The sequence below is a fragment of the Myotis daubentonii genome, chromosome 3 (assembly GCF_963259705.1).
Source record: "Myotis daubentonii chromosome 3, mMyoDau2.1, whole genome shotgun sequence".
NCBI lineage: Eukaryota > Metazoa > Chordata > Mammalia > Chiroptera > Vespertilionidae > Myotis > Myotis daubentonii.
In genome coordinates this window covers 201,491,565-201,516,285 of record NC_081842.1, presented here as the reverse complement: position 1 = coordinate 201,516,285, position 24,721 = coordinate 201,491,565, and the positions used below count along the sequence as shown (strand labels likewise).

The window sequence follows — 24,721 nt, the reverse complement described above, 5'->3', positions numbered from 1 at the left end:
TGCCCTACACTGCTCTGCCCTGGGCTGGGGGCCAGGGGCTGTGCTTTAATTGTCCAAAAGCTTTTTAGCAGAATCTGAATTCATTGTTTGCCTGCCAGTGCGCTGGGGCCCTCCTCAGAGATAAATACCTGGACAGTGTGCTCAGTTCTGGCTGCCCGTCCCCTGGGCAGCAGTGGTTTCGTCCTGTGCCCTTGGAGAGTCACTGAGGCGGACGGTGTTGGGGGTTGGAGCACAGGGGACCCACAGAGCAGACACGGCTCCTAACCCGGGGGGTAGCCCGCTCTCCCTGACAGAGCTCAGGCCCAGAGTTTTCCAGGGCTCTGGGCTCCCTGCTCTCCAGGGCAGCACAGGGAAGCATGTGCAACCTTCCCCACACACTTTCGCAATGTGCCGCGTCGTTGCCTTACGCTAATAACTGCGCTGCATCATGGCCCTGGACTGCTCGGAGTGTGTATTCTCTGGGGTTCCTGGGCCCAGCCCCTCAGGACTGGACCACACTGCCCTGCGTCTCAGCCCTACACAGCATGGCCGTGCCAGGATCCTGCATTGCATTGGCTGCGTGTCATAGACTCCACCTTTGCATTGTCTCCTTGTACGGCACCTCCATCCTACAGCTGTCCTGCCACTTATGTCTTTGCAACTGTCCTCTGTGCGATGTTACTCTCTCGGGCGTCACTATTGCATTGGGCTTGTGGACTCTCTTAGGAGTTGGGCATGGCTCCTAGCAATGCACCACTGTGCTGTGCCAACAGATGGCATGCCACCACAGCACTGCATCTTTGCGTCGTGTGGCATGTCTGCCTGCTCCTGGCCTAGCCCTTCGCACTGCGCCACTGCCTTGTAACACTGTTCCCTATGGAATCCCGTCCTTTCTTGGTCTCACCACTGAGGTGTCTGCTGGTGGTGTCTCCCAGGTTCCTGTTGGCAGCCCCAGTTGAACAGCATCTTTGCCTGGATGCCATCCCTGCACACACCTCTGCCCCTCCTTGCACACTGCTCAGGGGGCCTGTACGTACACTGCAGCTGGGGGCCGCTTTGTTGGGCTTGGGGACTGGCCTGGGTTTTTATGGACAGCACCCATTCACAGTACCCAGCTCTGCACGTACTGTTACTGCCCGGACTACACCCTGCCCTGTACCTGCTCACAGTTGGGTCATGCGCACTCTACTGGATATCAGGGCCCAGAGCCCTTGCACTGAATTCACTGTTCCACGCACCTTCACTGCATTCCATGTTGGTGCATGTTTCTACCCCTGCCCTCATGTCTACAGGTACTCTGCTCCTTGGGACTGTGTTGAGCTTATATTCCACACCCAGCAGTTCCTTTGGCATCGCTCGTGTCCTTCTCTTCCCTGTATCTCTGTGCCTACACTGGACACATCCTTTCTGTGAGAATTCGGAGAGCACCTATGTGCCTGGCCCTGTGCTAGAGTCTGGAGGGGAAGAATTAGCAAGGTTTGAACTTAGCACCTGGGCACTCTCCATACACCACCCTCCAATCGCACTGCACTGTGCGCTTGCCTCTGTGAAGTTCTGGGTCACGTCCACGAGGGAGGAGGCACCTCTACGCTGCATCATGGTGCTGGCCAGTTGGGCGGTGCCATTCCAGGGGTCTGTACTGGGCTCTGTGCACGCCGTGTGCTCTGCTCCCCTGCGTTGTGTAACTGCATTGTGCCTCTGAGTTGTGTGGAGCGGCTGCCCCGTACCCACAGCAACACCACATCATGGTACTACCTAGCCCTCTCCTTCCACGGGACTGTTAGGAAGCATAGATCTTTGTGCTACATGGTTTGTGCGCAGCCCTCTGCCTCTCTATTCTGTACTGTGGCTTTATATGATACAGGGAGCCCTCTGCCTCTCTATTCTGTACTGTGGCTTTATATGATACAGGGAGCCCTCTGCCTCTCTATTCTGTACTGTGGCTTTATATGATACAGGGTGTCTGCATGCAGGGGTCTGTGCACTCTTCGCCCATTGTACCTCCGCACAGCACAGCCCTCCATTCAGTCCTTTGCCTCCCGATGGAGTCCTGCCCCACCCTGTGCCTTTCCCTTACACTGCCAACATGGCAGCCCTCCTGTTAACCTTGGGATTTGGGATACATATTGATCAGGGAGATGGGGAGTGGGTCTGGCCTGTTTCCCTTGCTGTAGTTGGCTTCCTTCTATCCTCAGTGGAGATGAAGGATGTTGTGGCTGGCCTCTGTGTTGGCTGCTGTAGGGCAAGCATGTCAAACTCACGGCTGGCGGGCCGCATGTTTGACATGCTTGCTGTAGGGGGACCAGCTCAGCTTACTGTCCCGGTGGCCGGCCCTGGGTGATCTTCCTGGTTGCAGCTATGCTCAATCCGCTGTGATCAGAAGGTGGACATATTGCTGCCAGCCCTGCCCTTAATTAATTGCTCATCAATTATTCAGGGCTCTGGAGGGCAGTTCCAGAGAGACCTGGCTGAGGTTTGGATATGTTTATCTGGACAAGGAGAGCAGTTGAAGTGGGCTAGGTCAGGTCTTTGGGCTGGAGTCATGGTCCTTGACCTTAGGTGAGCTGGTTGGGGTCAGACTCTCAGGGATCCTAAGTCCAGCTACGACGGACCATCTACTCTACACAGGGTTTGAGGATGGGGTTGAAAGGTATGAGACAGTCCTTAACCTCAGGAAGGGAGGAGGTGGGGGTTCGACGGGCCTGAGATGGAGCCTAGTTGGTGTGAAGAACCTGGGGTAGGGCTGGGTTGGGCAAGAATGTCCAGGGGTGAGGCCCGTGTTGGTTCCGGGGCTGGGCTGGTTACCTAGAATGGGGGTGTGCCTTCAGATGATCAAATAGACCTGTGTTGTCATTGGGGTTGTATTTGGGTTCCCCAGGTCTGGGTTGGGGCTGTGCCTGCAGTTGGGTGTGACCCAGCCCTTACATTTATAATCTTTGGGGAAAAGTTTTGTTTCTCCTGGGGCCACCCGTGGGAACTGAATGCTCTGTTGACAAACTGGAGGGAACACAGATCTCATTGCACACAAACTCTGTTTACTGAGGGTCATGAGAAAACATGGGTAGCGCTGGCAGCCACAGCTGGCACAGAGCACTATCCCCTGTCTAGTGGGGAGGAGTCTGGTGCTCACATGCTTGTGGTCACGCTCACATGCACACACGTATACTTGCACAACTCCCCTCCACCCTGCCAAGTAACACCCCTCCCCTCCCCCCCGCCCCCGGGGCACAGGCTTATCACTGAATATGCTCATTACCTCTGCACAGCAACACATACCTGCACACCACAGCTCCACCGCACACTGCCTGGGGGCCATCCTTTGAGACACCCATGCCCACTCTCCCTCTCCCCCATAGTATCTATCTCTGCCCTCAAGTAATTCGTGCTCACGTGCATCCTCACACAAATGGAATCAGAGTTCTGGAGTTGGAATCCACGGTCACCCGGTTCCCCATTTGCATTTCATAAGTGAGGAAGCAGGGGTTCAGAGAGGGCAAACCACATGCCCATGGTCACAGAGGATGTTAGAGGCTCAGAAGCAACTAGATCCAGGTCTCCTGCCTCCCACTTGAGTACTTGTAAGTTGGTATCAGGCTATCGGTCTCACAGCCATGTGCGCACACACACACACACACACACACACGCACACACGCACCTTGTGGAAACAAGCAGTGGAGTGGTGGAGACCCCCACACCAGGCTTACACCAGGGAGACCCCTCCCACACTCTGGCTCCTCCTGCAGAGGTTGTTTTGCCCCTTACACCGCCCCATCCAGAGCCCAGCCGGATGGGGATAAACCATCCTCCTGCCTTCCCAAATTGTGGCTGACGGTTGCTCAGGCAACCGCCTGCCAGATTGGGGAGATTAGCTGAGGAATGTCGCTGGGCCAGTTTGAATTGATGCTGGGGGAGCTCCTGGTGGTCCTGCGTTGATTAAGCCCACCCTCTCTGGGAGGTCCTGGCAGAGATGGGTGCCCAAGGAGGGGCCTGGTTTTCTCCCTGCCCCTAGGCCAGTTGAGACCGTGGCCCTAAGGCTTGGACTAGGCTGGAGTAAGGGAGTGTGTGTGTGTGTGTGTGTGTGTGTGTGTACGTGTGAATGTGGGGCTGTGTGTGAGTGAACATTTAAGTGTGGGGCTGTGTGTGTGTGAACATTTGAGTGTGAGGCTGTGTGTGAGTGAACATTTGAGTGTGGGGCTGTGTGTGTGTGAACATTTGAGTGTGAGGCTGTGTGTGAGTGAACATTTGAGTGTGGGGCTGTGTGTGTGTGAAAATTTGAGTGTGGGGCTGTGTGTGTGTGAACATTTGAGTGTGGGGCTGTGTGTGAGTGAACATTTGAGTGTGGGGCTGTGTGTGTGTGTGTATGTATGTGAGAACATTTGAGTGTGGGGCTGTGTGTGTGTGAACATTTGAGTGTGGGGCTGTGTGTGAGTGAACATTTGAGTGTGGGGCTGTGTGTGTGAACATTTGAGTGTGGGGCTGTGTGTGAGTGAACATTTGAGTGTGGGGCTGTGTGTGTGTGTGTGTATGTATGTGAGAACATTTGAGTGCGGGGCTGTGTGTGTGTGATCATTTGAGTGTGGGGCTGTGTGTGTGTGTGTGTATGTATGTGAGAACATTTGAGTGCGGGGCTGTGTGTGTGTGAACATTTGAGTGTGGGGCTGTGTGTGTGTGAACATTTGAGTGTGGGGCTGTGTGTGTGTGTGTGTGTGTGAACATTTGAGTGCAGGGCTGTGTGTGTGTGAACATTTGAGTGTGGGGCTGTGTGTATGTAAACATTTGAGTGTGGGACTGTGTGTGTGTGTGTGTGTGTGTGAACATTTGAGTGTGGGGCTGTGTGTGTGTGTATGTGTGTGAACATTTGAGTGCAGGGCTGTGTGTGTGTGTGTGAACATTTGAGTGTGGGGCTGTGTGTATGTAAACATTTGAGTGTGGGGCTGTGTGTGTGTGTGTGAACATTTGAGTGCAGGGCTGTGTGTGTGTGTGTATGTGTGTGTGTGAACATTTGAGTGCAGGGCTGTGTGTGTGTGTGTGTGTAAACATTTGAGTGTGGGGCTGTGTGTGTGTGTGTGAACATTTGAGTGCAGGGCTGTGTGTGTGTGTGTGTGTGTGTGTGAACATTTGAGTGCGGGGCTGTGTGTGAGTGAACATTTGAGTGCAGGGCTGTGTGTGTGTGTGTGTGTGTGTGTGTGTGTGTGTGTGTGTGTGTAAACATTTGAGTGTGGGGCTGTGTGTGTGTTTATCTTTCTGAGTGAGAGCGGAGTGTGTGTTGTTTGCGTCCAGGATGGGTCCCTGACATCTGACTCCCAGCTCCTTGGTGGCTTGTCCCGCTCCTGATCCTGTAGTGCCCTCTGGAGAAGCCACCTGATTCTGCCTGTGCCTCACCTTCTTGAGTAATATAGGTGGCTTAACACCCAGTATCTGGGACTTCAGGGGTGGCCTCGGGCAAGCCACCTCATCTCTCTGTGCCTCAGTTTCCATCTGTTAAATAGGATTAATAATAGTGTTATGCATGTGGTATCCCTTTCCCCACTGGGTGCTGGGGGTGGAGTCCTTACAATATTTTGAGGGGAAAAAATTTTCTGAGACTCGCATGGAGGATGAGTGATTTTTATTTGAGTGGAATTACATCCTTGGGTTTCCAAACTCCCATTTCCCTTAATCCAGTCCTGAAAGATGTGCAGCTGGGGATTCAGCAGAGCTATAAACAAAGCCAGGGTCCAGAGTTTCTGCTCCATGCTGGAACTGGGTCCGGTACAGCACCAGGCTAGTTGCAGTCCATTACTCCATTGTGTGGGGTTCACATGGCTCACATGTGAATGAATGTAGGGGAGCCAAGAATGGAGGGCATTCTTGTAGGGCAATGAATGTAGGGCACCCCCTTCAACAGGAGTCCTGAAAACACAGAGAGCGAATGCCTTTGTTTAGGGGATTAAATATCTCAAGTCTTTCTGCACTTGCAGCGGCCGTACCTGCTCTGGCCAATGACCTGTTCCCAGGTGTGACTGACGGACAAGTACCTCCCCTATGTCACCCAGACTTGACTGGGCATGCGTCTATTCTCCCCTGTCCAGATCTGCGAGGAGTAGACTGGTGGCTTCCTGGGGAGTGTTAAACTGAAGCTTCCTGGCAAAGCTGCCCAGATGGCATGCTCTTTTGCTCCGTTGCTCCTTTGCAGTTATTCATAACTAGGTTAATCCACAACGCTACCAATAGTATTTACCTTCTGAGTTACTGTGAGGGTTCACCAGCGCAGGTGCTCATGGTGTAGGTGGCAGCCCCCTCGTGGTGGTGGTGACATATGTGTACATGTCTGTGCCCATGTCTGTGTCGATGGAGCTGAGAGGGATTTCCAGCTACCATTCTTGCTCTGAACCCAAAGTCTGGTCTAGTGTTTACCTCCGGGGCTGGTGGCTCCTTGCAGGAGTTGGGTCTCTCGCAGGAGCTGGGACTTGGCTTTGTGTCATCCAGACAGGAGGTGATGGGGTTGTTCCCATCCCAGGGTGAGCTGGGGACTGGTTGGGGGTGGGGTTCTCCTTGGGGAGACTGGCCCCAGAGATACTACCAGCTAAGGCTGTGGCTGGAATGGGCCTGGCCCAGAGATACAGGACTGGGGAGGGACATGGGTCAGGGAGTCATTCTGCCTAGGGGCACTCTAGTTGGAGTCAGTCAGCTGGGGAGGTCACCCTGGCTGGGGTCAGTTATAGGCGTCATTTGGCAGAGGTCAGGGGTCAGTCAGTCTGGTCGTCATTCTGGCTGAAGTCAGATGGTCTGGCAGTCATCTGAATGCCAATGGGGCCACTCTGGCTCAGGTCTGTCTGTGTGGGGTCACTGACCTGGGTTAGTCAGTCTGAGGGCCATTCTGGGTAAGATCAATGGTCTGGGTGCCCCTCTGACCAGGTCAGTCAGCTGAAGAGTCCTGATAGCTCATGAAGGAAAGAGCTGGCACACTCAGGCTCGCCCCAGGACCAGGGGCGGGACCTCTGGGGCAGCTGCCTTGTTACTTGTGTAGCAACAGGAAGGGCCTGCACCCTCGCAGGGCTCTAAACTCTGGCTTCTCTTCATGGCAATCTCTCTGCCTCAGGGAGGCCTTGGCTAAGACCCTCAGGAGCATACTCAGCTCAGGCTGAATGAAGTCACTTGTTCCCTCCTTCAGGCAGCCCTCCCTGACCATCCCTACTGGCGATGTCCTCTCTGTGCTGTGCTGTGGATCATTTTCTAGCGGGAAAGCTAAGACCTTCCCAGCACTGATGAGGTTAAAACCCACCTCCCACAGGCCACAGGCCACTGTACAGAGCAGGGCTTTTTACACAAAGGGGCAAAAGGCTCAGCCCAGGACTTGCCCCAGCTCTGGAGAGAGACTTCTGTGATTTCCTTGCATCCACTTGGTGCCATCCCTATGCCCACGACTCATCATTTTATACTCCGATAGGGTCCAAGAACAGGAAAGGGAAACCCCCCACAATGGGAGCCCCTTTGTGCCTGGCTGTGCTGGGTGTTTCCATTATGTGATCCTCATAGCAACCTAGAGAAGTCCCTGCTGCAGGTGAAACAAGAGCCTCTGAGAGTGGTCACTGGCTGTGTGTGCAAAGTCCCCGCTGCTCCTGGCATGCGGCACCCACTCTCCAATTACTGTGTTTCTCTCCCCTCCTCTTCTTGAGCCTGGGAAGCAGCTCAGGTTCTCATAGTGAAGGCTTTTCTGGTGGGAGATGGGGACTTTGGCAGCTGACCAACATGGGCTCAAGTCCTGCTTGCTACTCATGTAGCCTCAAGTGGCACGTGTGAGGAGCTGGTGTTCCCTGAGTGCTTGCATGTGCTAGGCACGGTGCTAAGTGGACCCCACAATGAATCCTCAACAACCCCCGTGTGGATGGGGAAACTGAGGCTCAGAAAGGAGAAGTGACTTGCCCACAGTCAAAAGGGTTGGCAAACTTCTGAGTCAAGAACCTTAGGAGTCCAAACTCCTAAGTCTGTCTGATACCAAAGCCACTCACTTATCTACCACGTTTACTGTGGACGAACCCTTCACCCCTCGGAGCCTCAGTCACCGTGTCTGTCAAGGGCAGGCACCCAGGACAGGGCTGGCACGATTTGTGCCTGCTTCCTTGCCCCTTGCTCAGGCATTTTCCAGCTCTCAGATGCTTCAGACTATCACTGAGGGGGACTCCAAACACTGAGGTTTGGGAGTGAGTACAGGGATCGGGTGCAGGTACTTTCTGAACCAGCGGTATTTGTATTAGGTGCCCAACTCAGGGCTTTGATGAGCAAGCTAAGATTTACGGGCCTCATTACCAACCAAAGGTCTCACTCACATCTATTTCAATCCCCTATTCCTTCCTCCTCTTCTCGTTTAAACTGTAAACATTGGTTCCAAATCATGAGAATTTGCTTCCTTTGCTCATGTGTGTGCCCAGTCCATATATGACCGTGCCATTGTGTGTCATATTCCTGCAAGCAGAAACCTAAGTTGGGTGACTTTGGGCAATGACTGAATCTTCTAAGCTCATCTGTCAAGTAGGAATAATAGTGGTACCCGCTCAGAAGGCAAGGCCTAAATGTGAGTCTGCACCTATAAAGTTTAGCACTGTTCAGGGCTTGTTGTAAGCCTGAGATGATCTGTTGCCACTGTTATTTTTAAGCAGATACTGTCAGGGCTGGCTGAGAGCATGCATGACCCTGCTGGTCCCGGGGCCTACTGTCTGTCCTCTATGGGAAGGTGGAGGGGCAGGTGATGGGCTCTGACTAGCAGTCAGGAGATCTCAGTTCAAACTCATTCAGCTTCTTTGGGCCTCGGTTTCCTCATCTGTAAAATGGGGGTAATTCTAAGTCCTAATCTCACGAATTGTTGTGAGGTTCTAATGATATGGCAGTAATGATAACTAGTTTTGTTGGGTAGGGTCTTTGATGGGTGGTTGAGCAGTGTGTGTGTGGGGGGGTGTCCTGGGAAGTACTGGAGGAGTGGGCAATGTGGGGAGGTCTGGTATTGGGAGGAGACAATGAAAAGAGAGCTTTGGTAGAGGGAGAGGGTGGAGGAGGGAGAGTTTTGTTAGAGGGAGCAGTGAGGGGAGGGCCTGTGGAGAGGGAGGGAGTGTGGGTAGGAAGGGAGTGTGGGTGCACCTGGAGGTAGTCCAGGAGCCCCCCTGGATAGCAGCCCCGCCCTAGCCTTGGCTAACCAGGCCCTGCCTTCACAGCTGGCTGCACCTTCGAGGAGACAAGTGACTCAGCAGTGCCCTGTGAGTACAGCCAGGCCCAGTACGACGACTTCCAGTGGGAGCAGGTGCGGATCCAACCTGGTACCCGGGCTCCTGCGGACCTGCCCCACGGTGAGTCTACTCTGTCACCATTCCCCATTTGTCTCCTGCTGGGGGCATTCTGCCGCCCTGCTATGTGACCTTGGGTACATTACTTACCCTCTCGGGGCCTCGTCTGCTTTGGCATCTGTAATGACATACGTGACACTGTGAAGGTGAAGCTCTCTGGACACTGCACAGCTATGTACATCAGGGAGTTTCCCTGTAAAATCGGTGCAGGCTCAAGTATTCAAAGACCCTCTCTTTTTGCCCAGCTGGTGTAGCTCAGTGGATGAACATCCACCTATGAACCAGGAGATCACGGTTCGATTCCTGACTAGGGCATATGCCTGGGTTGTGGGCTCAATCCCCAATGGGGGGCTTTCAGAAGGCAGCCAATCAATGATTCTCTCTCATCATTGATGTTTCTCTTTCTGTCTCCCTTCCTCTTTGAAATAAGAAAATATATATTAAAAAAGAAAAGACCTTCTTTATTCACTGAGAGCCTCTGAATCCTGGGTTCCCAGGACTTGAAGATGCTGAAAGAGCAGTAACATTGGGCTGAACATGTATAAAACCTTCCTTCCTCTGCCTCCTTTTCCTGCAAGCCCCAGATCCTTCCCATTCCACGATGCCCTGACCCTGTTTCAGGCTGGGGAACTGTGTCATTGTGAGCCCTGGGACTCGGAGGACTAATGACATGGATTCTAGTCCTGGCCTCCTGCTCTGATGATGGCCCCTGGAACCCTGGTTCCAGAATCATGAAGACTGAGCTTCAAATCCTGGCGTTATCACTTTATCAGCTGTGTGACCTGGGCAAGTCACTTCATTTCCCTGAGCTCCATTTTCTTACCTGTAAAATGGGGAGAATATTTATTTCACAGTGTTATTAGATAATGTCTATATAAGGTACATAACATGGGTGGCATGTAGGGGTTCAATGAATGTTTAGTTGCTATTGTTGGAGGTATTTGAGGGAGCCCAATTATTAGCACCCCTCTTCTGTGGGTGCAGAATCAACTGGAAGTTAAGAAAAGGGTAAGACAGATAGAGGCCAACATATCAACCTTATTACCGATAAAAGCTGGGTGGGAGGAGATAGCAGTGTGAGAACCACATGGGCCTGCTGAGGGAGCCTCAGAATTGACAGCCTGCGGACCCCTTCCTCTGCCCTGTCACAGTATTGGGCCAGGGTCTCGGCTCTCAGAACTGCTGTCAAGGGTGCAGGGAAGGGCAGCAAAGATTCTCAGTGGTGAGGCCAGGAGTTGAAGCCAACAGGAGAGAGGCCCTCCACTGTCTGGCCTGGGCGGTCTCCAAATCCTCATCTCTTATCATTGGCATTGCCTCCTGGAGGCCTCCCTGCCTCCCCCTCCTGTGCCCCTGTGCCCACCCTGGGGCTCCCATCTCTGCCTTTTCAGGGCTCTCAGTCCCTTGTGTGAGCCCTGTACTATCAGGTATCAGAGTCTGATCTGGGTGAGAGTGATCTATCAAGCTGCCCACGGTAGGGCACTGTGTGGGCCGTCTCCATATCCCCAGGGCCCCACTCTCAGTCTGGTACCTGGTTGGCACTCAGGTACAAGGTGATTTGCATTCCCCTTTAACAGTCCTGACCACTCTGTGTGGGCTCTCTCTTTCTCTCCCACACACAAGTAGAGGTATATCCAGTGGGAAAGGGGAAAGAAATTTAGCAAGTAGCAGGGGCCTTGTGCTGGATCCTGGGGAAGCAGGGGTCAGCAAGATGGGCACAGTCTCTGCTTCCTTGGTGCTCTCCTTTAAGATAAGGGTATTAGGGTGGAGAGAGAAGGAAAGAGGCAGAGAGCAGGAGAGAGAAAGAAGAGCCACAGGACTGAAGGGAGTAAATGAAAGGGGGGGGGGGCGTGCAGAGTGAGAGCAAGGCAGAGGGAGCAGAAGGAAGAGACAAGAACAAAGTGTCAGATTGAAAGGGGGAGGAAGAGGCACACAGCTGCTCACAGGGAGAGGAGAGAGGAGGGGGGGTGGGTGGTGTGGGGCCTAGAGAGACTGCGGAGGACTGGGGTCTGCCCCTTCCTGAGTGGGGATGGGGACCTGGGTTTTTGTTTGCTACCCACCAGGACCGGACCAGGAGCAGCCTCCACAGGCTTCTGGCTCACAGAGATGAATGAGATCGCCTCCTTGGAGTCCCTGGGGAGTCATCCCAGAGCTGGGAGCTGAATGAGCTTGTGTTGGCTGGCAGCCAAGCCCGGGAGGAGGCAGTGCTGGGTGGCTGCGGGCACCCCGTTGGCAGCTGCTGGGGCCTTCTCCCCACAGAAGGGAAGCCATAATCCCTCAGCCAGGTCCTGAGGAGTCTGCCCACTCCGTCACCCGACTTCCAGGCCAGCAGACAGCCTGGATCTCTGGGGAAGGGGCAGGGCTGCCTTTCTCTAGGTTGGAAATCAAGAGACATGTAACCCAGGAATTTAGACTCAGGAGATGGGGGCTGGAAGGGAAGTTAGAGTCTTTTCATTGAATCTGTTCTATACAGTCATTCTGCTTGGGTTCAGAGCCTGTGCTGGGGACACAGTGGAACCCTGAGGCATCATAGGCTGGTGGGAAACACACACACCTTTATTCATGATCTAAGGGCCAGGAGAGAAGCCCGCAGAAGGAGGGAGGAGGGGGGGGAGACTTCAGAAGAGGTTGCCTTTGAGGGCTTGTCGTGCCAGACTCTTGACTGCTGAGATGAATGACATGGTCCCTGCCTCCAAGGACAGCTCAGAGCGTGGGGAAAGCCTTGGATCGGCATGAGCTTGGGTTGTGATTGCAGGTAGTGAGGAGCAAGAAAGGGTTGTGTTAAAGTCAGACTTCTGTGTTTTTTTCTGCTCCAAGTCTCTCCTTTGGGAAATATGCCGGGAGCCGGTCCATCCTTGCTGTTTCAAGGGACCTGGCATATATGGCATACTGTTCTTAATATGTTTGCTCACCTTCTTGGCGCTGTGTTTTAACCAAGGTCACCTTTCTGAGAAAGGTTGAATCCCCAGGTAGGGATTTTCCCCTGAATTTAGGGAGGGAATAAAACCCCTCAACTAAGTGCCAGGCGGGTAATTAATCCCTTTAACTACGAACAATCATGCTTAAACTACATAATCTTTTCTCCCTGGAATGGAGATAAGAAACGCCCTAACCTTTGTAATAGAGATTGATAGGATTGAATCAACTGGTATAAATACAGTTGTAACAAGACAGAAACACTCAGAACTCAGAACTCAGAACTCAGAACACAGAACTAAGGACACAGGGCTTGGAAGACAGGACCAAGAGAGACAGAGCCTAGGCACAGAACCTACACAGAACGTTCTCTAGAGACAGAAGAACTTCGCTGGCGAGAGCATGCCGGAGGATCCTGGAGAGGGACTGGCCTCGGAGCCTAGAGACAGAGCCTAGGGGGAGAACATGGCAAGGGATCCTGGACTGAACCTGACTACAGAGATTGGCAGGAGAACCTGACTGGAACCTGGACACTGAATCTGACTGGAGAGCCTGGACAGAGCCTGGCTGGGGAACCTAGCGAGGGAACATGGCTGCAGAGCCTCGCTGGAGATCCGAAGCAGAACCTCTCTGGAGATCCGGGCTAGAGATCCTGGCTAGGTTGCTGATCAACTGAACGCTGTCTCCATGTCATTCCTTCTTCGCCGACTCCGTCCACGCCTTTGGGGACCCCTGGACCTGCTGGGGTTGGACCCCGGCAGAAATAGATGTAGGAAAGTGAAGGGACTTACCCAGTGAATCAGAGCTGGGTCCAGAACTCGGGACTCCGGATTCATGGTGTTGTCCAAATTCCTGGGGTCCTTGGTTTCTGCCCACTCCTCTGTGCCCACCTGACCCTGGTCCTCCAGGTCTCCTGAACTCCTGACTCTTCCTCCTCTCCTTTCAGGTTCCTACTTGATGGTCAATGCTTCCCAGCATGCTCCAGGCCAGCGGGCCCATGTCATCTTCCAGAGCCTGAGCGAGAATGACACCCACTGTGTGCAGTTCAGCTACTTCCTGTACAGCCGGGATGGGCACAGCCCGGGCACACTGGGTATCTACGTGCGGGTCAATGGCGGTCCCCTGGGCAGCGCTGTCTGGAATATGACGGGATCCCATGGCCGTCAGTGGCACCAGGCTGAAATGGCTGTCAGCACCTTCTGGCCCAATGAATATCAGGTGGGCTGAGTTCAGTCTGTGGTCAGCTATGCTTGAGGGTGGGGGTAGTGAGGTGTCAGCTTGAGGCCAGAGTGAGTGAGTGGCTGAGGATGGAATTAGTTTATGTTCAGCATCAGGAGGCAATCTGTGGTCAAGGCCAGGAGTCAGTCAGTGATCAGCATTGGGTTATTCAGTGACAGTTCAGTCTGGGTTCAGCGTCAGAGCTGGGGTCAAGAGTGAGTTGGAACTGTGCTGGCCTGGAATCCCTGTCTGGCTGGGAAGAGTTTTGCTACTTGAAGGTAACTGTCCTCTGGCCTTGACCGTGTTAGCTCTGAGGGCTGACACCGCCTCCCACAGCTAGCTGGCTTGGTTGGGCAGTCATTGTGAGCTGGGCTGACCTCTGCTGGTTTGAGGAAGGGGCTGGAGCAGAGCTGAAAGGGGGCTCTTGTGGACACCTCCCCAGGCAGGGCTGGCGGAAAGTCGGTATGACAGGGACCCTCCCGCCTCCCCCAGGTGCTGTTTGAGGCCCTCATCTCCCCAGACCGCAGGGGCTACATGGGCCTGGACGACATCTTGCTGCTCAGCTACCCCTGCGGTGAGTCCCGGCCGCCTCGGGCGCAAGGGGAGGGGTGCGGGCGGTCAGGGCTCCTGCCTGCAGGGGGCGCAGGCCCAGCTCACCCCGCGGGCATATTCCCGCAGCAAAGGCCCCGCACTTCTTCCGCCTGGGCGACGTGGAGGTCAACGCGGGCCAGAACGCCTCCTTCCAGTGCATGGCGGCGGGCAGGGCGGCGGAGGCGGAACATTTTCTCCTGCAGGTGAGGAGGGTGGGGCCTTGGCCAAAGGGTGTTGGGGGTTCTTCTGGGCACTGGCTCTCTCCGCCCTCTCGGGTGCCTCCATCCCCCCAGGGACGGCTCAATGGGGCCAGGACAGTTGCTATTCCCTTCGCCGGGTAAAAGGGAGATGGGGACGCTCTCCCCCCGCGTCCCTGACCCGCTCACCCCTCTCTCTCCTCGAGCAGCGGCAGAGCGGGGCGCTGGTGCCCGCGGCCGGCGTGCGGCACATCAGCCACCGGCGCTTCCTCGCCACCTTCCCGCTGGCCGCCGTGGGCCGCGAGGAGCAGGACCTGTACCGCTGCGTGTCCCAGGCCCCGCGCGGCGCGGGCGTCTCCAACTTCGCGGAGCTCATCGTCAAGGGTCAGCGCGCGCGAGCTCGCGGGGGCGGGGCCGACGGGTGGAGGGGCAGGTTTGCAGGGGTGCGGTAACAGGGTCTTCAGGGACCTGCACAGCCGGCAGTGTCTCTCCAGAGAAAAGGTCTGATCGAGGGGGCGGGGGTCTGATGGAGAGACCAGGCCTGGGGGTGGGGCGGGGGGTGGGAGAGACAAGGTGTGAACCTATAAGGCGGTGCCAGGCCTTAGGGACCGTGGGTTAACCCGAATAGGCTTGCAATCAGCTCCTGGAGGCGAGGACTTGGGGATCGAGGGAGAGGGCGTGGGCTGAGAGGTGAGGCTGGGGTCAGACTTTGGGGTGGGGGGCCCTTCATGGTCCGGGGCATTTAATGGGGCTGGGGAAGCGTCCTGGCCGAGGGCCTGGGGGTTGCATGAAAGGCCTGGGAAGACGCTTGGGATTTGGGTGTGATCCGCTCGGAGCTGGGGCCCGAGACCTCACAGCAGCATCCGTTGGCTCCGCCTCTACCCCATGTCCTCGTAGAGCCCCCCACTCCCATCGCGCCCCCGCAGCTGCTGCGCGCAGGTCCCACCTACCTCATCATCCAGCTCAACACCAACTCCATCATTGGCGATGGGCCCATTGTGCGCAAGGAGATTGAGTACCGCATGGCGCGCGGCCCGTGGGCAGAGGTGCACGCCGTCAACCTGCAGACCTACAAGCTGTGGCACCTGGACCCCGACACTGAGTACGAGATCAGCGTGCTCCTCACGCGCCCGGGGGACGGTGGCACTGGCCGCCCTGGGCCGCCCCTGGTCAGCCGCACCAAGTGCGCAGGTGAGTATGGGCTCCGGGCATCCAAGGGGGGAAGTGGCGCATTCTGAGGTAGTATGGCCTGCAGCTGTGCTTCTAAAACTTTCTAAAACGTGATTTTTTCTCAGTCCTTGTTATGGTAAAGATAATAATAGCTAACACTTTGTGCCAGACACATAACGCACATGTACATGCTCTCTCTCTCTCTCTCTCTCTCTGATTTAAAACTCACAACACACAAAAACCTGTACACGAATATTCATAGCAATAGTGTTCATATTCATTTTATAGATGAAAAATTATAGAGAGAGTGAAAAATTTTAGAGAGAGAGGAAGGGAGAGGGAGAGAGAGTGAAAAATCAATGAGGTACAAAGATGTTAGGTTACTGGCCCAGAGCTAGTAAGTGGAGGAACTGGCATTGGAACCCTTGCCTGGCTGGCTCCAGACTCTGTGCCCATCATTCGACATTATGTTACCTAGATAAAATAAACAACTTACCACCACATGAAGAAAGTGTGTTATTAAATTGTAGCTGAGTCTCTTGTCTGGGCATTGCTCTTCCACGTTGAAGGGCTGAAGCGTCTGCTAGGAGTGATGGCACACCTGCACCAGAGAAGCCATTATTTTTAATCTGAAGAGAAATTGAGAACAAAACAATTTTCTCACTCTGTGATTTAAGCATTTGTTTTTAATTGGATTTTTTATTATAATAATTACAGATTTATATGCAGTTGTAAGACAAGAGAGAGAATTCCCTATACACGTTACCCATTTCCTGCAATGGTAACATTTCCCAAAACTGTAGTATAATATCACAATCAAGATGTTGACAGTGATACAACCCACAGATCTTATTCAGACTTCTCCAGTTTCACGTGTTGCCATTTGTGTATATGTGTGTGTGTGTGTGTATTTAGTTCTATTCGCTTTTATCACATGTGTAGGTTTGTGTATTTGCCACAAACCTAGATACTGAACAGTTCAATCAACTTAAGAATCCTGGGTGGTGTTCTTTTAAATCCACACTAGCCTCCATTCCTTCTTCCACCACATTCCTGAGAACCACTAATCTGTCCTTCATTTCTAAAATTTTATCATTTCAAAAATATTATATAGTCCTGCCGGTGTGGCTCAGTGCTTGAGTTGACCCACGCACTAAGATGTCAGGGCACATGCCTGGGTTTTGGGCTCAATCCCCAGCAGGGGACAACGTGTTAATGTTTCTCTGTCATTGATGTTTCTATCTCCATCTCCCTCTCCCTTCTTCTCTTTCTAAATCAATAAAAACATATTTAAAAAGTTATATAATTTATGAAATCATACAGTATATAAACTTTTGGAATTGATTTTTAAATTTGGTACCATTTTTATTGAGATATAATTCACATCTCATACAATTCAATCATTAGAATGTACAATCCAGTGGATTTTAGCATATTCACAGAGTTGTGCAACCATCACCACAATCAACTTTAGAACATTTTCATCATCCCAAAAGGAAACCTTGTATCTTTTAGTAGTCCACCCCTCATTTCTTCCTAACACCTCCAACACCAGGCAACCACTCATTTACTTTGTCGGTGTGGCTTTCTTCATGTGCTTATATTTACAAAAATCCATATTTACCTTTTTGTGAACATTTTATATAAATGAAATCTTACAATATACAGTTATTTTTTGTGACTGGCTCCATTCACCTAGGATAATGTTTTTAAGGTTTATCCACGTTGTGGTATATATCAGTACTCTATTCTTTTTTTATTGCTGAATAGTATTCTGTTATTTGGACAATACCACCATTTATCCATTCACCAGTTGATGGACATTTGGATTGTTTATACTTTTTGGCTATTATGAACAGTTTTGCTATGAATATTCATGTACAGGTTTTTGGTGGACATATGTTTTTATTTCTTCTGGTTATATAGTGTATATGCCATATGGTAACTATGTTTAACCTTTGAGGAACAGCTGCACCGTTTTACATTCCCATCAGTAGTATATGAGGGTTTTAATTTCTCTATATTCTTGTCAACATTTATTACCTGTCTTCTTATTAATAACCCTCCTAGGGGGTATGAAGTGGTATCTCATTGTGGTTTTGATTTGCATTTCCCTGATGGTTAATGATAATGAACATTTTTTTTCATGTGCTTATTGGTCATTGGTATGTCTTCTCTGTAGAAGTGTCTACTCAAACCCTTTACCTATTTTTAAGTTTTGTTGTTGTTGTTATTGAGTTTAGGAATCTATATAATAAAAGCCTAAGCGACTGTTATGGCGGAATGACCAGAACGACCGGTTGCTATGATGCGCACTGACCACCAGGGGGCAGATGCTCATCACAGGAGCTGCCCCTGGTGGTCATTGTGCTCCCACAGGGGGAGCACTGCTCAGCCAGAAGCTGGGCTCAAAGCTGGCAAGTGCAGCGGTGGTGGCGGGAGCCTCTCCCACCTCCGCAGCAGTGCTAAGGAACAGCGAGCAGGCGGGTGGTAAGGAGCGAGGGGTCCTGGACTGAGAGAGAGTGCAGGCCAGGCTGAGGGACCCTCCCCCTTCCCCCCCCAGGGCAGAATTTTGTGCACTGGGCCTCTAGTTCTTCATATATTATAGATGCTAAACCTTTATCAGATGTATTTGCAAACATTTTCTTCCATTCTGTGGGTTGTCTTTTAACTTTCTTGATGGTGTCTTTTGAAGCACAAAAGTTTTTAATTCTGATGAAGCCCAATTTATATATTTTTTCTTTTATTGTTTGTGCTTTTGATGTCCCATCTAAAACAAAAATAACAAACTACTGCCTAACCTAATAGATTTATCTCTATTTTTTCTAGGAGTTTTATAGTTTTAGCTCTTACATTTAGGCTCTTGATCCATTTTAAGTTCATTTTTGTATGTGGTGTGAGGTAAGGGTCCAGCATTATTCTTTTGCATGTGGATGTCCAGTTGTCCCAACACTATTTATTTATTATTTAATTTATTTACTTTAGAAGATGACTTTAGCAGTTTTTATATATGTTTTTATTGATTTTAGAGAGTGAGGAAGGGAGAGGGAGAGAGACACATCTATCAGCAGCCTCCTGTGCACCCCCTACTGAGGATTGAGCCCGAAACCCAGGCATGTGCCCTGATCAGGAATTTAACCTCTTGGTGCATGGGATGATGCTCAACTAACTGAGCCACACCAGCTAGGGGCCCAGAACCATGTATTGAAAAGATTATTCTTCCCCATTGAATTGTCTTGGCACTGAGATTGGTTTTTCTTTGTTCAATATAATTCCCTGGAGATTCATCCAGGTTGTTGTGTATATTAGTAATTTATTCTTTTTTATTGCTGAGTAGTATTCTATGATATGGATATACCACACTTTGTTTAACCTTTCACCAGTTGAAGGACATCTGGACTGGTACCACTTTTTTGCTATTACAAGTAAAGCTGCTATGAGCATTTTAGTATAGGTTTTTCATGAACATAAACTTTCATTTTTCTGGGATAAATGCCCAAGGAGTCTGCTGATGGGTCATATGCTAAGGGCACATTTAGTTTTATCAGAAACTGCCAGAATGCCTATATATTTTACATTTTCACCAGCAATGTATGAGTTATTCAATTTTCTGCATCCTTGCCAAAATTTGGTGGTGTCATAATTTTTGTCATTTTAGCCATTTTGAGAGGTGTATAGTAATATGCCATCCTGGTCTTAATTTGCATCTCCTTAATGCCTAGTGATGTTGAACATCTTTTCATGTGCTGTTTGCCATCTGCATTCCTCTTTGGTGAATTGTTTGTGTTTTTGCCCATTTTCTGAGTGGATTATTCATATTTTACTGTTGAGTTTTGAGAGGTATTTACACATTCTAGATACTAGTCCTTTTGTTGGATATGTAGTTTGGAAATACTTTTCTCTCAGCTTTTAACTTGTCTTTTTATCCTCTTTACCTGGTCTGTCACAGAACAACCACTTTTAATTTTGATGAGGCCAATTTATAAAAATTTTCTTTTATTAATTGTGCTTTTGATGTCAAGTTTAAGAACTCCTTGCATAACCCTAGATTCCAAAGATTTTCTCCTGTGTTCCCCCTGCCCCCAAAAGTGTAAAAATAGTGTGTGTTTTTTTTAAATATACATTTTTATTGATTTCAGAGAGGAAGGGAGACGGGGAGATAGAAATATCAGTGATGAGAGAGAATCACTGATTGGCTGCCTCCTGCACACCCCCTGACTGGGGATCGAGCTTGCAACCCCGGCATGTGCTCTTGACTGGAATTGAACCTGGGGCTCTTCAGTCCACAGGCGGATACTCTATCCACTGAGCCAAACTGGCTAGGGCTAAAATAGTTTTACTTTTTACATTTAAGTCCACAATCCATTTTGAGTTAATCTTTGGATAAGGTACAAGGTTTAGGTTGAGGTTTATTTATTTATTTTTGCTGTTCATATTCTGTGTTTTTAAAAGCTGATCTGGGAACCATCTAAAATCCAGTTAAATGCTACATTTGGGGAGACCCTTGGGGGGTGGGCCAGAGTATTCCAGTGGGAATTACTTTCTAGCTGAGGGATCTGGGTCAGGTTACTTAGCCTCTTGGAACTTTTTTAGTCCCCTTGTTTTATAAAACGGGAATAATTTTACCATACAGAGTGTGAAGATTCATTTAAAAAAAAGAGGCTATTCAGTGCCTATTATGTGTCAGGTACTATTATAGCTGTGAGGGGTTTAGGACTGGGACCAAGACAGACAAAGGTTACTAGTGTGAGAGTTCTGCATGTGGAACTCACATTTTGGTGGGAGGAGACAGTAAACAACGAAATACATAGTTTGTCAAATGATAATAAGTGCTAGGGAGGGGGGTGTGTGGCGGTAGGAGGATTGTTATTTTAAAAAGGCTCCAGAGTCTAGTTTACTGAGAAGGTGACATTTGAGCAGAGACCGGAAAGAGGTGAGGCCTGGGCCATGCAGGAAGCTGGAGGCATTGCGGGGTCGGGGGGGGGGTGGGGGGGGGTGGGGGCGGCCGCGGGTAGCATTCCAGGCTGACCGAGAATAGTAAGCTCAGTCTAGGCTGGAGCATACTTGGCATGTGTGAGGAGCAGCAAGGAGACCAGTGTAGCTGCAGGCTAGTGAGTGAGCGGGAGAGGGCAGGAGAGGAGGTCATGACCACATCGGGGATGTGGGACTCAGGGCCATTTCCCTTTGAGTGAGCTGGGGAGCCACTGTGGGGTCTGGAGAGCAGCAGTGACATTACCTGCTTTGTTTAAAAGGATGATTCTGGAGCACAGACTCTAGGAGGGGAAGGGGACCAGTGAAGAAGCCACTGCAGCAGTCAGTACAGAGACGGCGGAGGCTGAGAGCTGGGAGGAAGGGTGGAGGTGGTGAAAAGTGGGTAGATTCTGGGTTCATGCTGAAGGCAGAGCTAACTGCGCCTGCTGACGGATTGGAAATGCATCGAGAGAGACGGGAAGAGAGAGAAGTCAGGGATGGCTCCACGGTGTTGTGTTTGGGCCGCTGGAAGGATGGAGTTGTCACTTACTGTGAAGGAGCGGACTTCGGGAGGAGCAGCTGTGGCGGGTCCGTAGACAGGAGCTCTGTGCTGGAACTGTTGATGTAGACGGCCAGTGGAGGTATCCATCAGGCAGGTGGATTTATGAGTGTGGAGTTCAGGGAAGTGGTTTGGGCCGCAGATACAAATTTGAATTTCGTCGGTATGGACGTGGTGTGGATGGTATTGAAAGCCATGCGACTGGATGAGGTCTTCCAGGCTGGTGGCTCCCAACCAGCGTGATTTGTCTCCCAGGAGACATTTGCACTGTCTGGAGACATATTGGTTGTCACAACTGGGGTTGGGGTGCTGACGGCATGAAAGGGGAAGCTGCGGCACAGCCTACCACGCACAAACAGCTCCCACGGCGAAGAATCGTCTAGTCCAAAATGTCGATAATGCCGAGGCTGAGAACCCCAGACTTAGTCCTTAGATTTCTAGAAAATAAGTAGTGTAGATGGACGGAGGACTTGTGAAGCCTGAACATGGGCCCTCCAGTGTTTGAGTTCAATGCAGGTAATTGCATACAAATGCATTAAATGCATGGGAAATACAGTGCCCACCTCGCGGGAAGCACCCAGTCAGTGACAACTGTCATTTTATGGCGTTTTGAACTCTTCAAAGCCAGTTCTGGTCAGGTACTTAGAATAAACAAAATCAGAGCTAGGGGTCCAGAGAGAATCCCCCCTTAGTGTACAGATGGGGAACTGAAACCCAGAGAGGGGCAGGCACTTGCCTGTGATCACACGGTGGGTTAACAAACCAGGTTTTCGCCCGGCTGGCATGGCTCAGTGGTTGAGCATCGACTTTTTTTTTTTTTTTTTTTTTGAGCATCGACTTTTGATATGAACCAGGAGCTCGCAGTTTGATTCCCGGTCAGGGCATGTGCACAGGTTGCGGGTTCGATCCCCAGTGAGGGGTGGCAGGAGGCAGCCGATCAATGATTCTTTCTCATCATTGATGTTTCTATCTTTCCTTCTCCCTTCCTCTCTGAAATAAAAAATAAAGAAACCAGGTTTCCTGGTGACAGCTGTTAATCCCATTTTACAGATGAGTACGTTGAGATTTGGAGATTTAGTCACTTGCCCAGATCTACACAGTGAGTCCATAGTAGAGTCTGAACCAAGTTCAAACGCACTGATTTGCAATCCACTGTTTGAAACAACAACAAAACAGCTGCCGTCATGGGCTGAGTGCCCACTTTGTGCCAGGCACTGCTAAACACTTTCCACAGGTTGGCCAGGATGGAAGCTCGGGCAGGACCCAAACGGCTCATCCTGCCTCTTTAAATTACATGCTTCTCGTCGTTGACATAACCACCCCCTCCTTGCTTAGGTGCCTTGGACGGGGGTTGTTTTGTTGTTGGCCAGCTGTGTTGTCATCTCCTCTATCCCCCTGACACTCCCCTCCCACAGTATTATTTGCCATAAAAACAATAATATAATGTCAGTAGAAGGCATTTTTAGAAAATCGCTCTAAATCTCAGCATCCTAGCCCAACAGCTGTTTTAGTTTTTCTGTCTTCTTCAAATCTCTGCCCATATGTCTACAGTACACATTTTTACACCCTTGTCATTGGGATGTAGAAAGCATTTGTATTCTGCTTCCTTTGCTGGAGGTTGTTACATGGGTTATGTTGTTTATAATTATGTTTATTGGCTGTAGAACTCTGTTGAGTGTCTCCATATTGCTGGACTATTTGTTTCTAGATTCCTATATAAATAATACTACATTGAAACAGTGCTTGGCGCGCTTTATTTCCTTCCCCAGTTTCCTTAGGATAAATAGACAGGAGTGGCCTAAGAAAGGGCTTTGGCATATATTGCTTTATTTTAATTTTTTTAAAAAATATTTTTATTGACTTCAGAGAAGAAGGGAGAGGGAGAGAGATATAGAAACATCAATGATGAGAGAGAATCATTGACTGACTGCTTCCTGCACACCCCACACTGGAGATTGAGCCCATAACCCAGGCATGTGCCCTGACTGGGAATTGAACCATGACCTCCTGGTTCATAGGTCGATGCTCAACCACTGAGCCATGATGGCCAGGCGACATATATCGCTTTAAAAAATGGTGGTACTAATTTATACTGCTACCAGTATCTCACCTTAGTGCACACATATTAGTTCATGAATATGGGCTGGGCAGTTTGACCCATCTTACGTAATTCTCACACTTGCTCTTCAAAAAGTACGTGTTATTTCCATTTTTTTCCAGTCAAGGACCACACGCCCAAAGAGTTGAGTCACTTGCCTGAAGCTACAGAACTAATAAGGGGTAGATGTAGGATTTGAAGTTTGGAGCACCCAACCCCACTCCAGAGTCCCTTCCACCAGAAACAGCTGAATGGCTCAGGGTTATTGTATCCTCATTAGCATTATTAAAATAAACACACTTGGACTAATTTAACAGATGTTAACCGTTAGCCTCGTTGTTTTAATGTGCATTTTGACCCTTGATCTCCGAGTGGCCTGTAGCCCTGTGGAATTTAGAGGGATGGGGCTTTGAGGGCCCCACGTTCTGTTTTGCCAACGTGTGCTGGCAGCTGAAGAGAGTGTGTCTGGGTGCCAGATGGTTTTTGGAAACACAGAGAGACTCATGAATTCACACCCCTCAATCAACATATCAGTCTCTAGTCAACAAACTATTTGAGCCTCTGGATCTGCCCAGATTTGGTCAGGGTGGGGGGTGAGGAGAAAAGTGAGCTTTCTTTTCAAAGACCCCTCAGTCTAGCGAGGTAGGGGGGGCTGACACAGCTGGTGGAGAATGAGATGCCCCAGTGGGAGGGTGGACGTTTCATCCTCCCAGTTAGAGGTTGCTATTTTGTGCCCTGCAAAGCGGTCTTAAAGAACCTGAACAGGTCGCCAGGGCTTAAAAATCTGGAGGTTTCACATACAAATCTAAATTTCTGGCTTCTCTTTAAAAAAATGAGGATCTGGCAACCCGGAGCCTGTGGTCCTGCCTGACAACATCGCCTGGAGCTGGGCGGCAGCTGCCCTTTTTGGATGGGATGCTTATTGCCCCGTTTGTCATAGTCCCGGCCCAGACTGTGTCACCAGTTTACACTGAGCGTCCCATGCCCTTCTCTGAATCTGCAGGAGGGCAAAGGCAGGAGGGAGGGTGGAAAGGAGTGTGGGGCAGGTGCTCCCTGGGGTAGGGATGGTGTGAGTAGAGCTGCAGGGACACCTGCTCTCATTAGTGCCAATAAAGCAGCGGTCCGCTGGCTCCCATAGCCGCCTTGGGACAGTACACATGGGACAGCCAGGACCAGAGCCAGAAAGTCAGGGAATACCGCTACGACCTCTGAACAAGAGAGCAGAGTGAGTATACACAGAGTCCGCCCCCTCCACCCCCGACACGTAAGAATGATGGGTTAAAACAAAGCCACATAGAAAAACATTAGGAAAATCTATGTGGGCCAGGAACGGGGAAGAAAATTTGAGTGCAGGATGTGGGCTTGCAGCCAGCAGCCCGCAGGTTGCAGCGAGCAGTGGGAGCCAGCCCTTTCATGTCCTTGACGGATGGGGATAGGGTCTGCCGCGCTTGTGGGGAGAAGGGAACCAGACTGTAAGAAGCCAAGGGGTGGGCCTGGCTCCTCGCAGGTGCTGAACTATCCCTTTGGAGGCCAGATCTAGGACTGCAGACACGCAGTTTGCCTGTGGCTCAAGGAAGAAAGGAGAGCGGCAGGGTGGAAACAGAAAGTTTTATTGTGCTGTACTTGGGGCCAGCCAGCCTCTAACGCTGGACTACCCACGTGTCCGAGTAAAGAGCAACCTGGGGTGATGTTTCCCTTTGCATCTTCT

General features: G+C 50.8%; 1 protein-coding gene across 11 annotated transcripts in view; it reads left to right on the top strand.

Moving 5' to 3' along the window:
* PTPRU (protein tyrosine phosphatase receptor type U) overlaps positions 1-24,721 on the top strand; it is a 79,187-nt gene that overhangs the window by 7,384 nt on the left and 47,082 nt on the right. For all 11 annotated transcript variants that reach the window (XM_059690479.1, XM_059690476.1, XM_059690478.1 and 8 more), the window contains exons 2-7: positions 9,168-9,299; positions 13,156-13,427; positions 13,920-14,001; positions 14,106-14,221; positions 14,425-14,599; positions 15,113-15,406. In XM_059690479.1, coding sequence (XP_059546462.1) covers positions 9,168-9,299; positions 13,156-13,427; positions 13,920-14,001; positions 14,106-14,221; positions 14,425-14,599; positions 15,113-15,406 — 1,071 coding nt within the window. The remainder of the gene's footprint in view (positions 1-9,167; positions 9,300-13,155; positions 13,428-13,919; positions 14,002-14,105; positions 14,222-14,424; positions 14,600-15,112; positions 15,407-24,721) is intronic.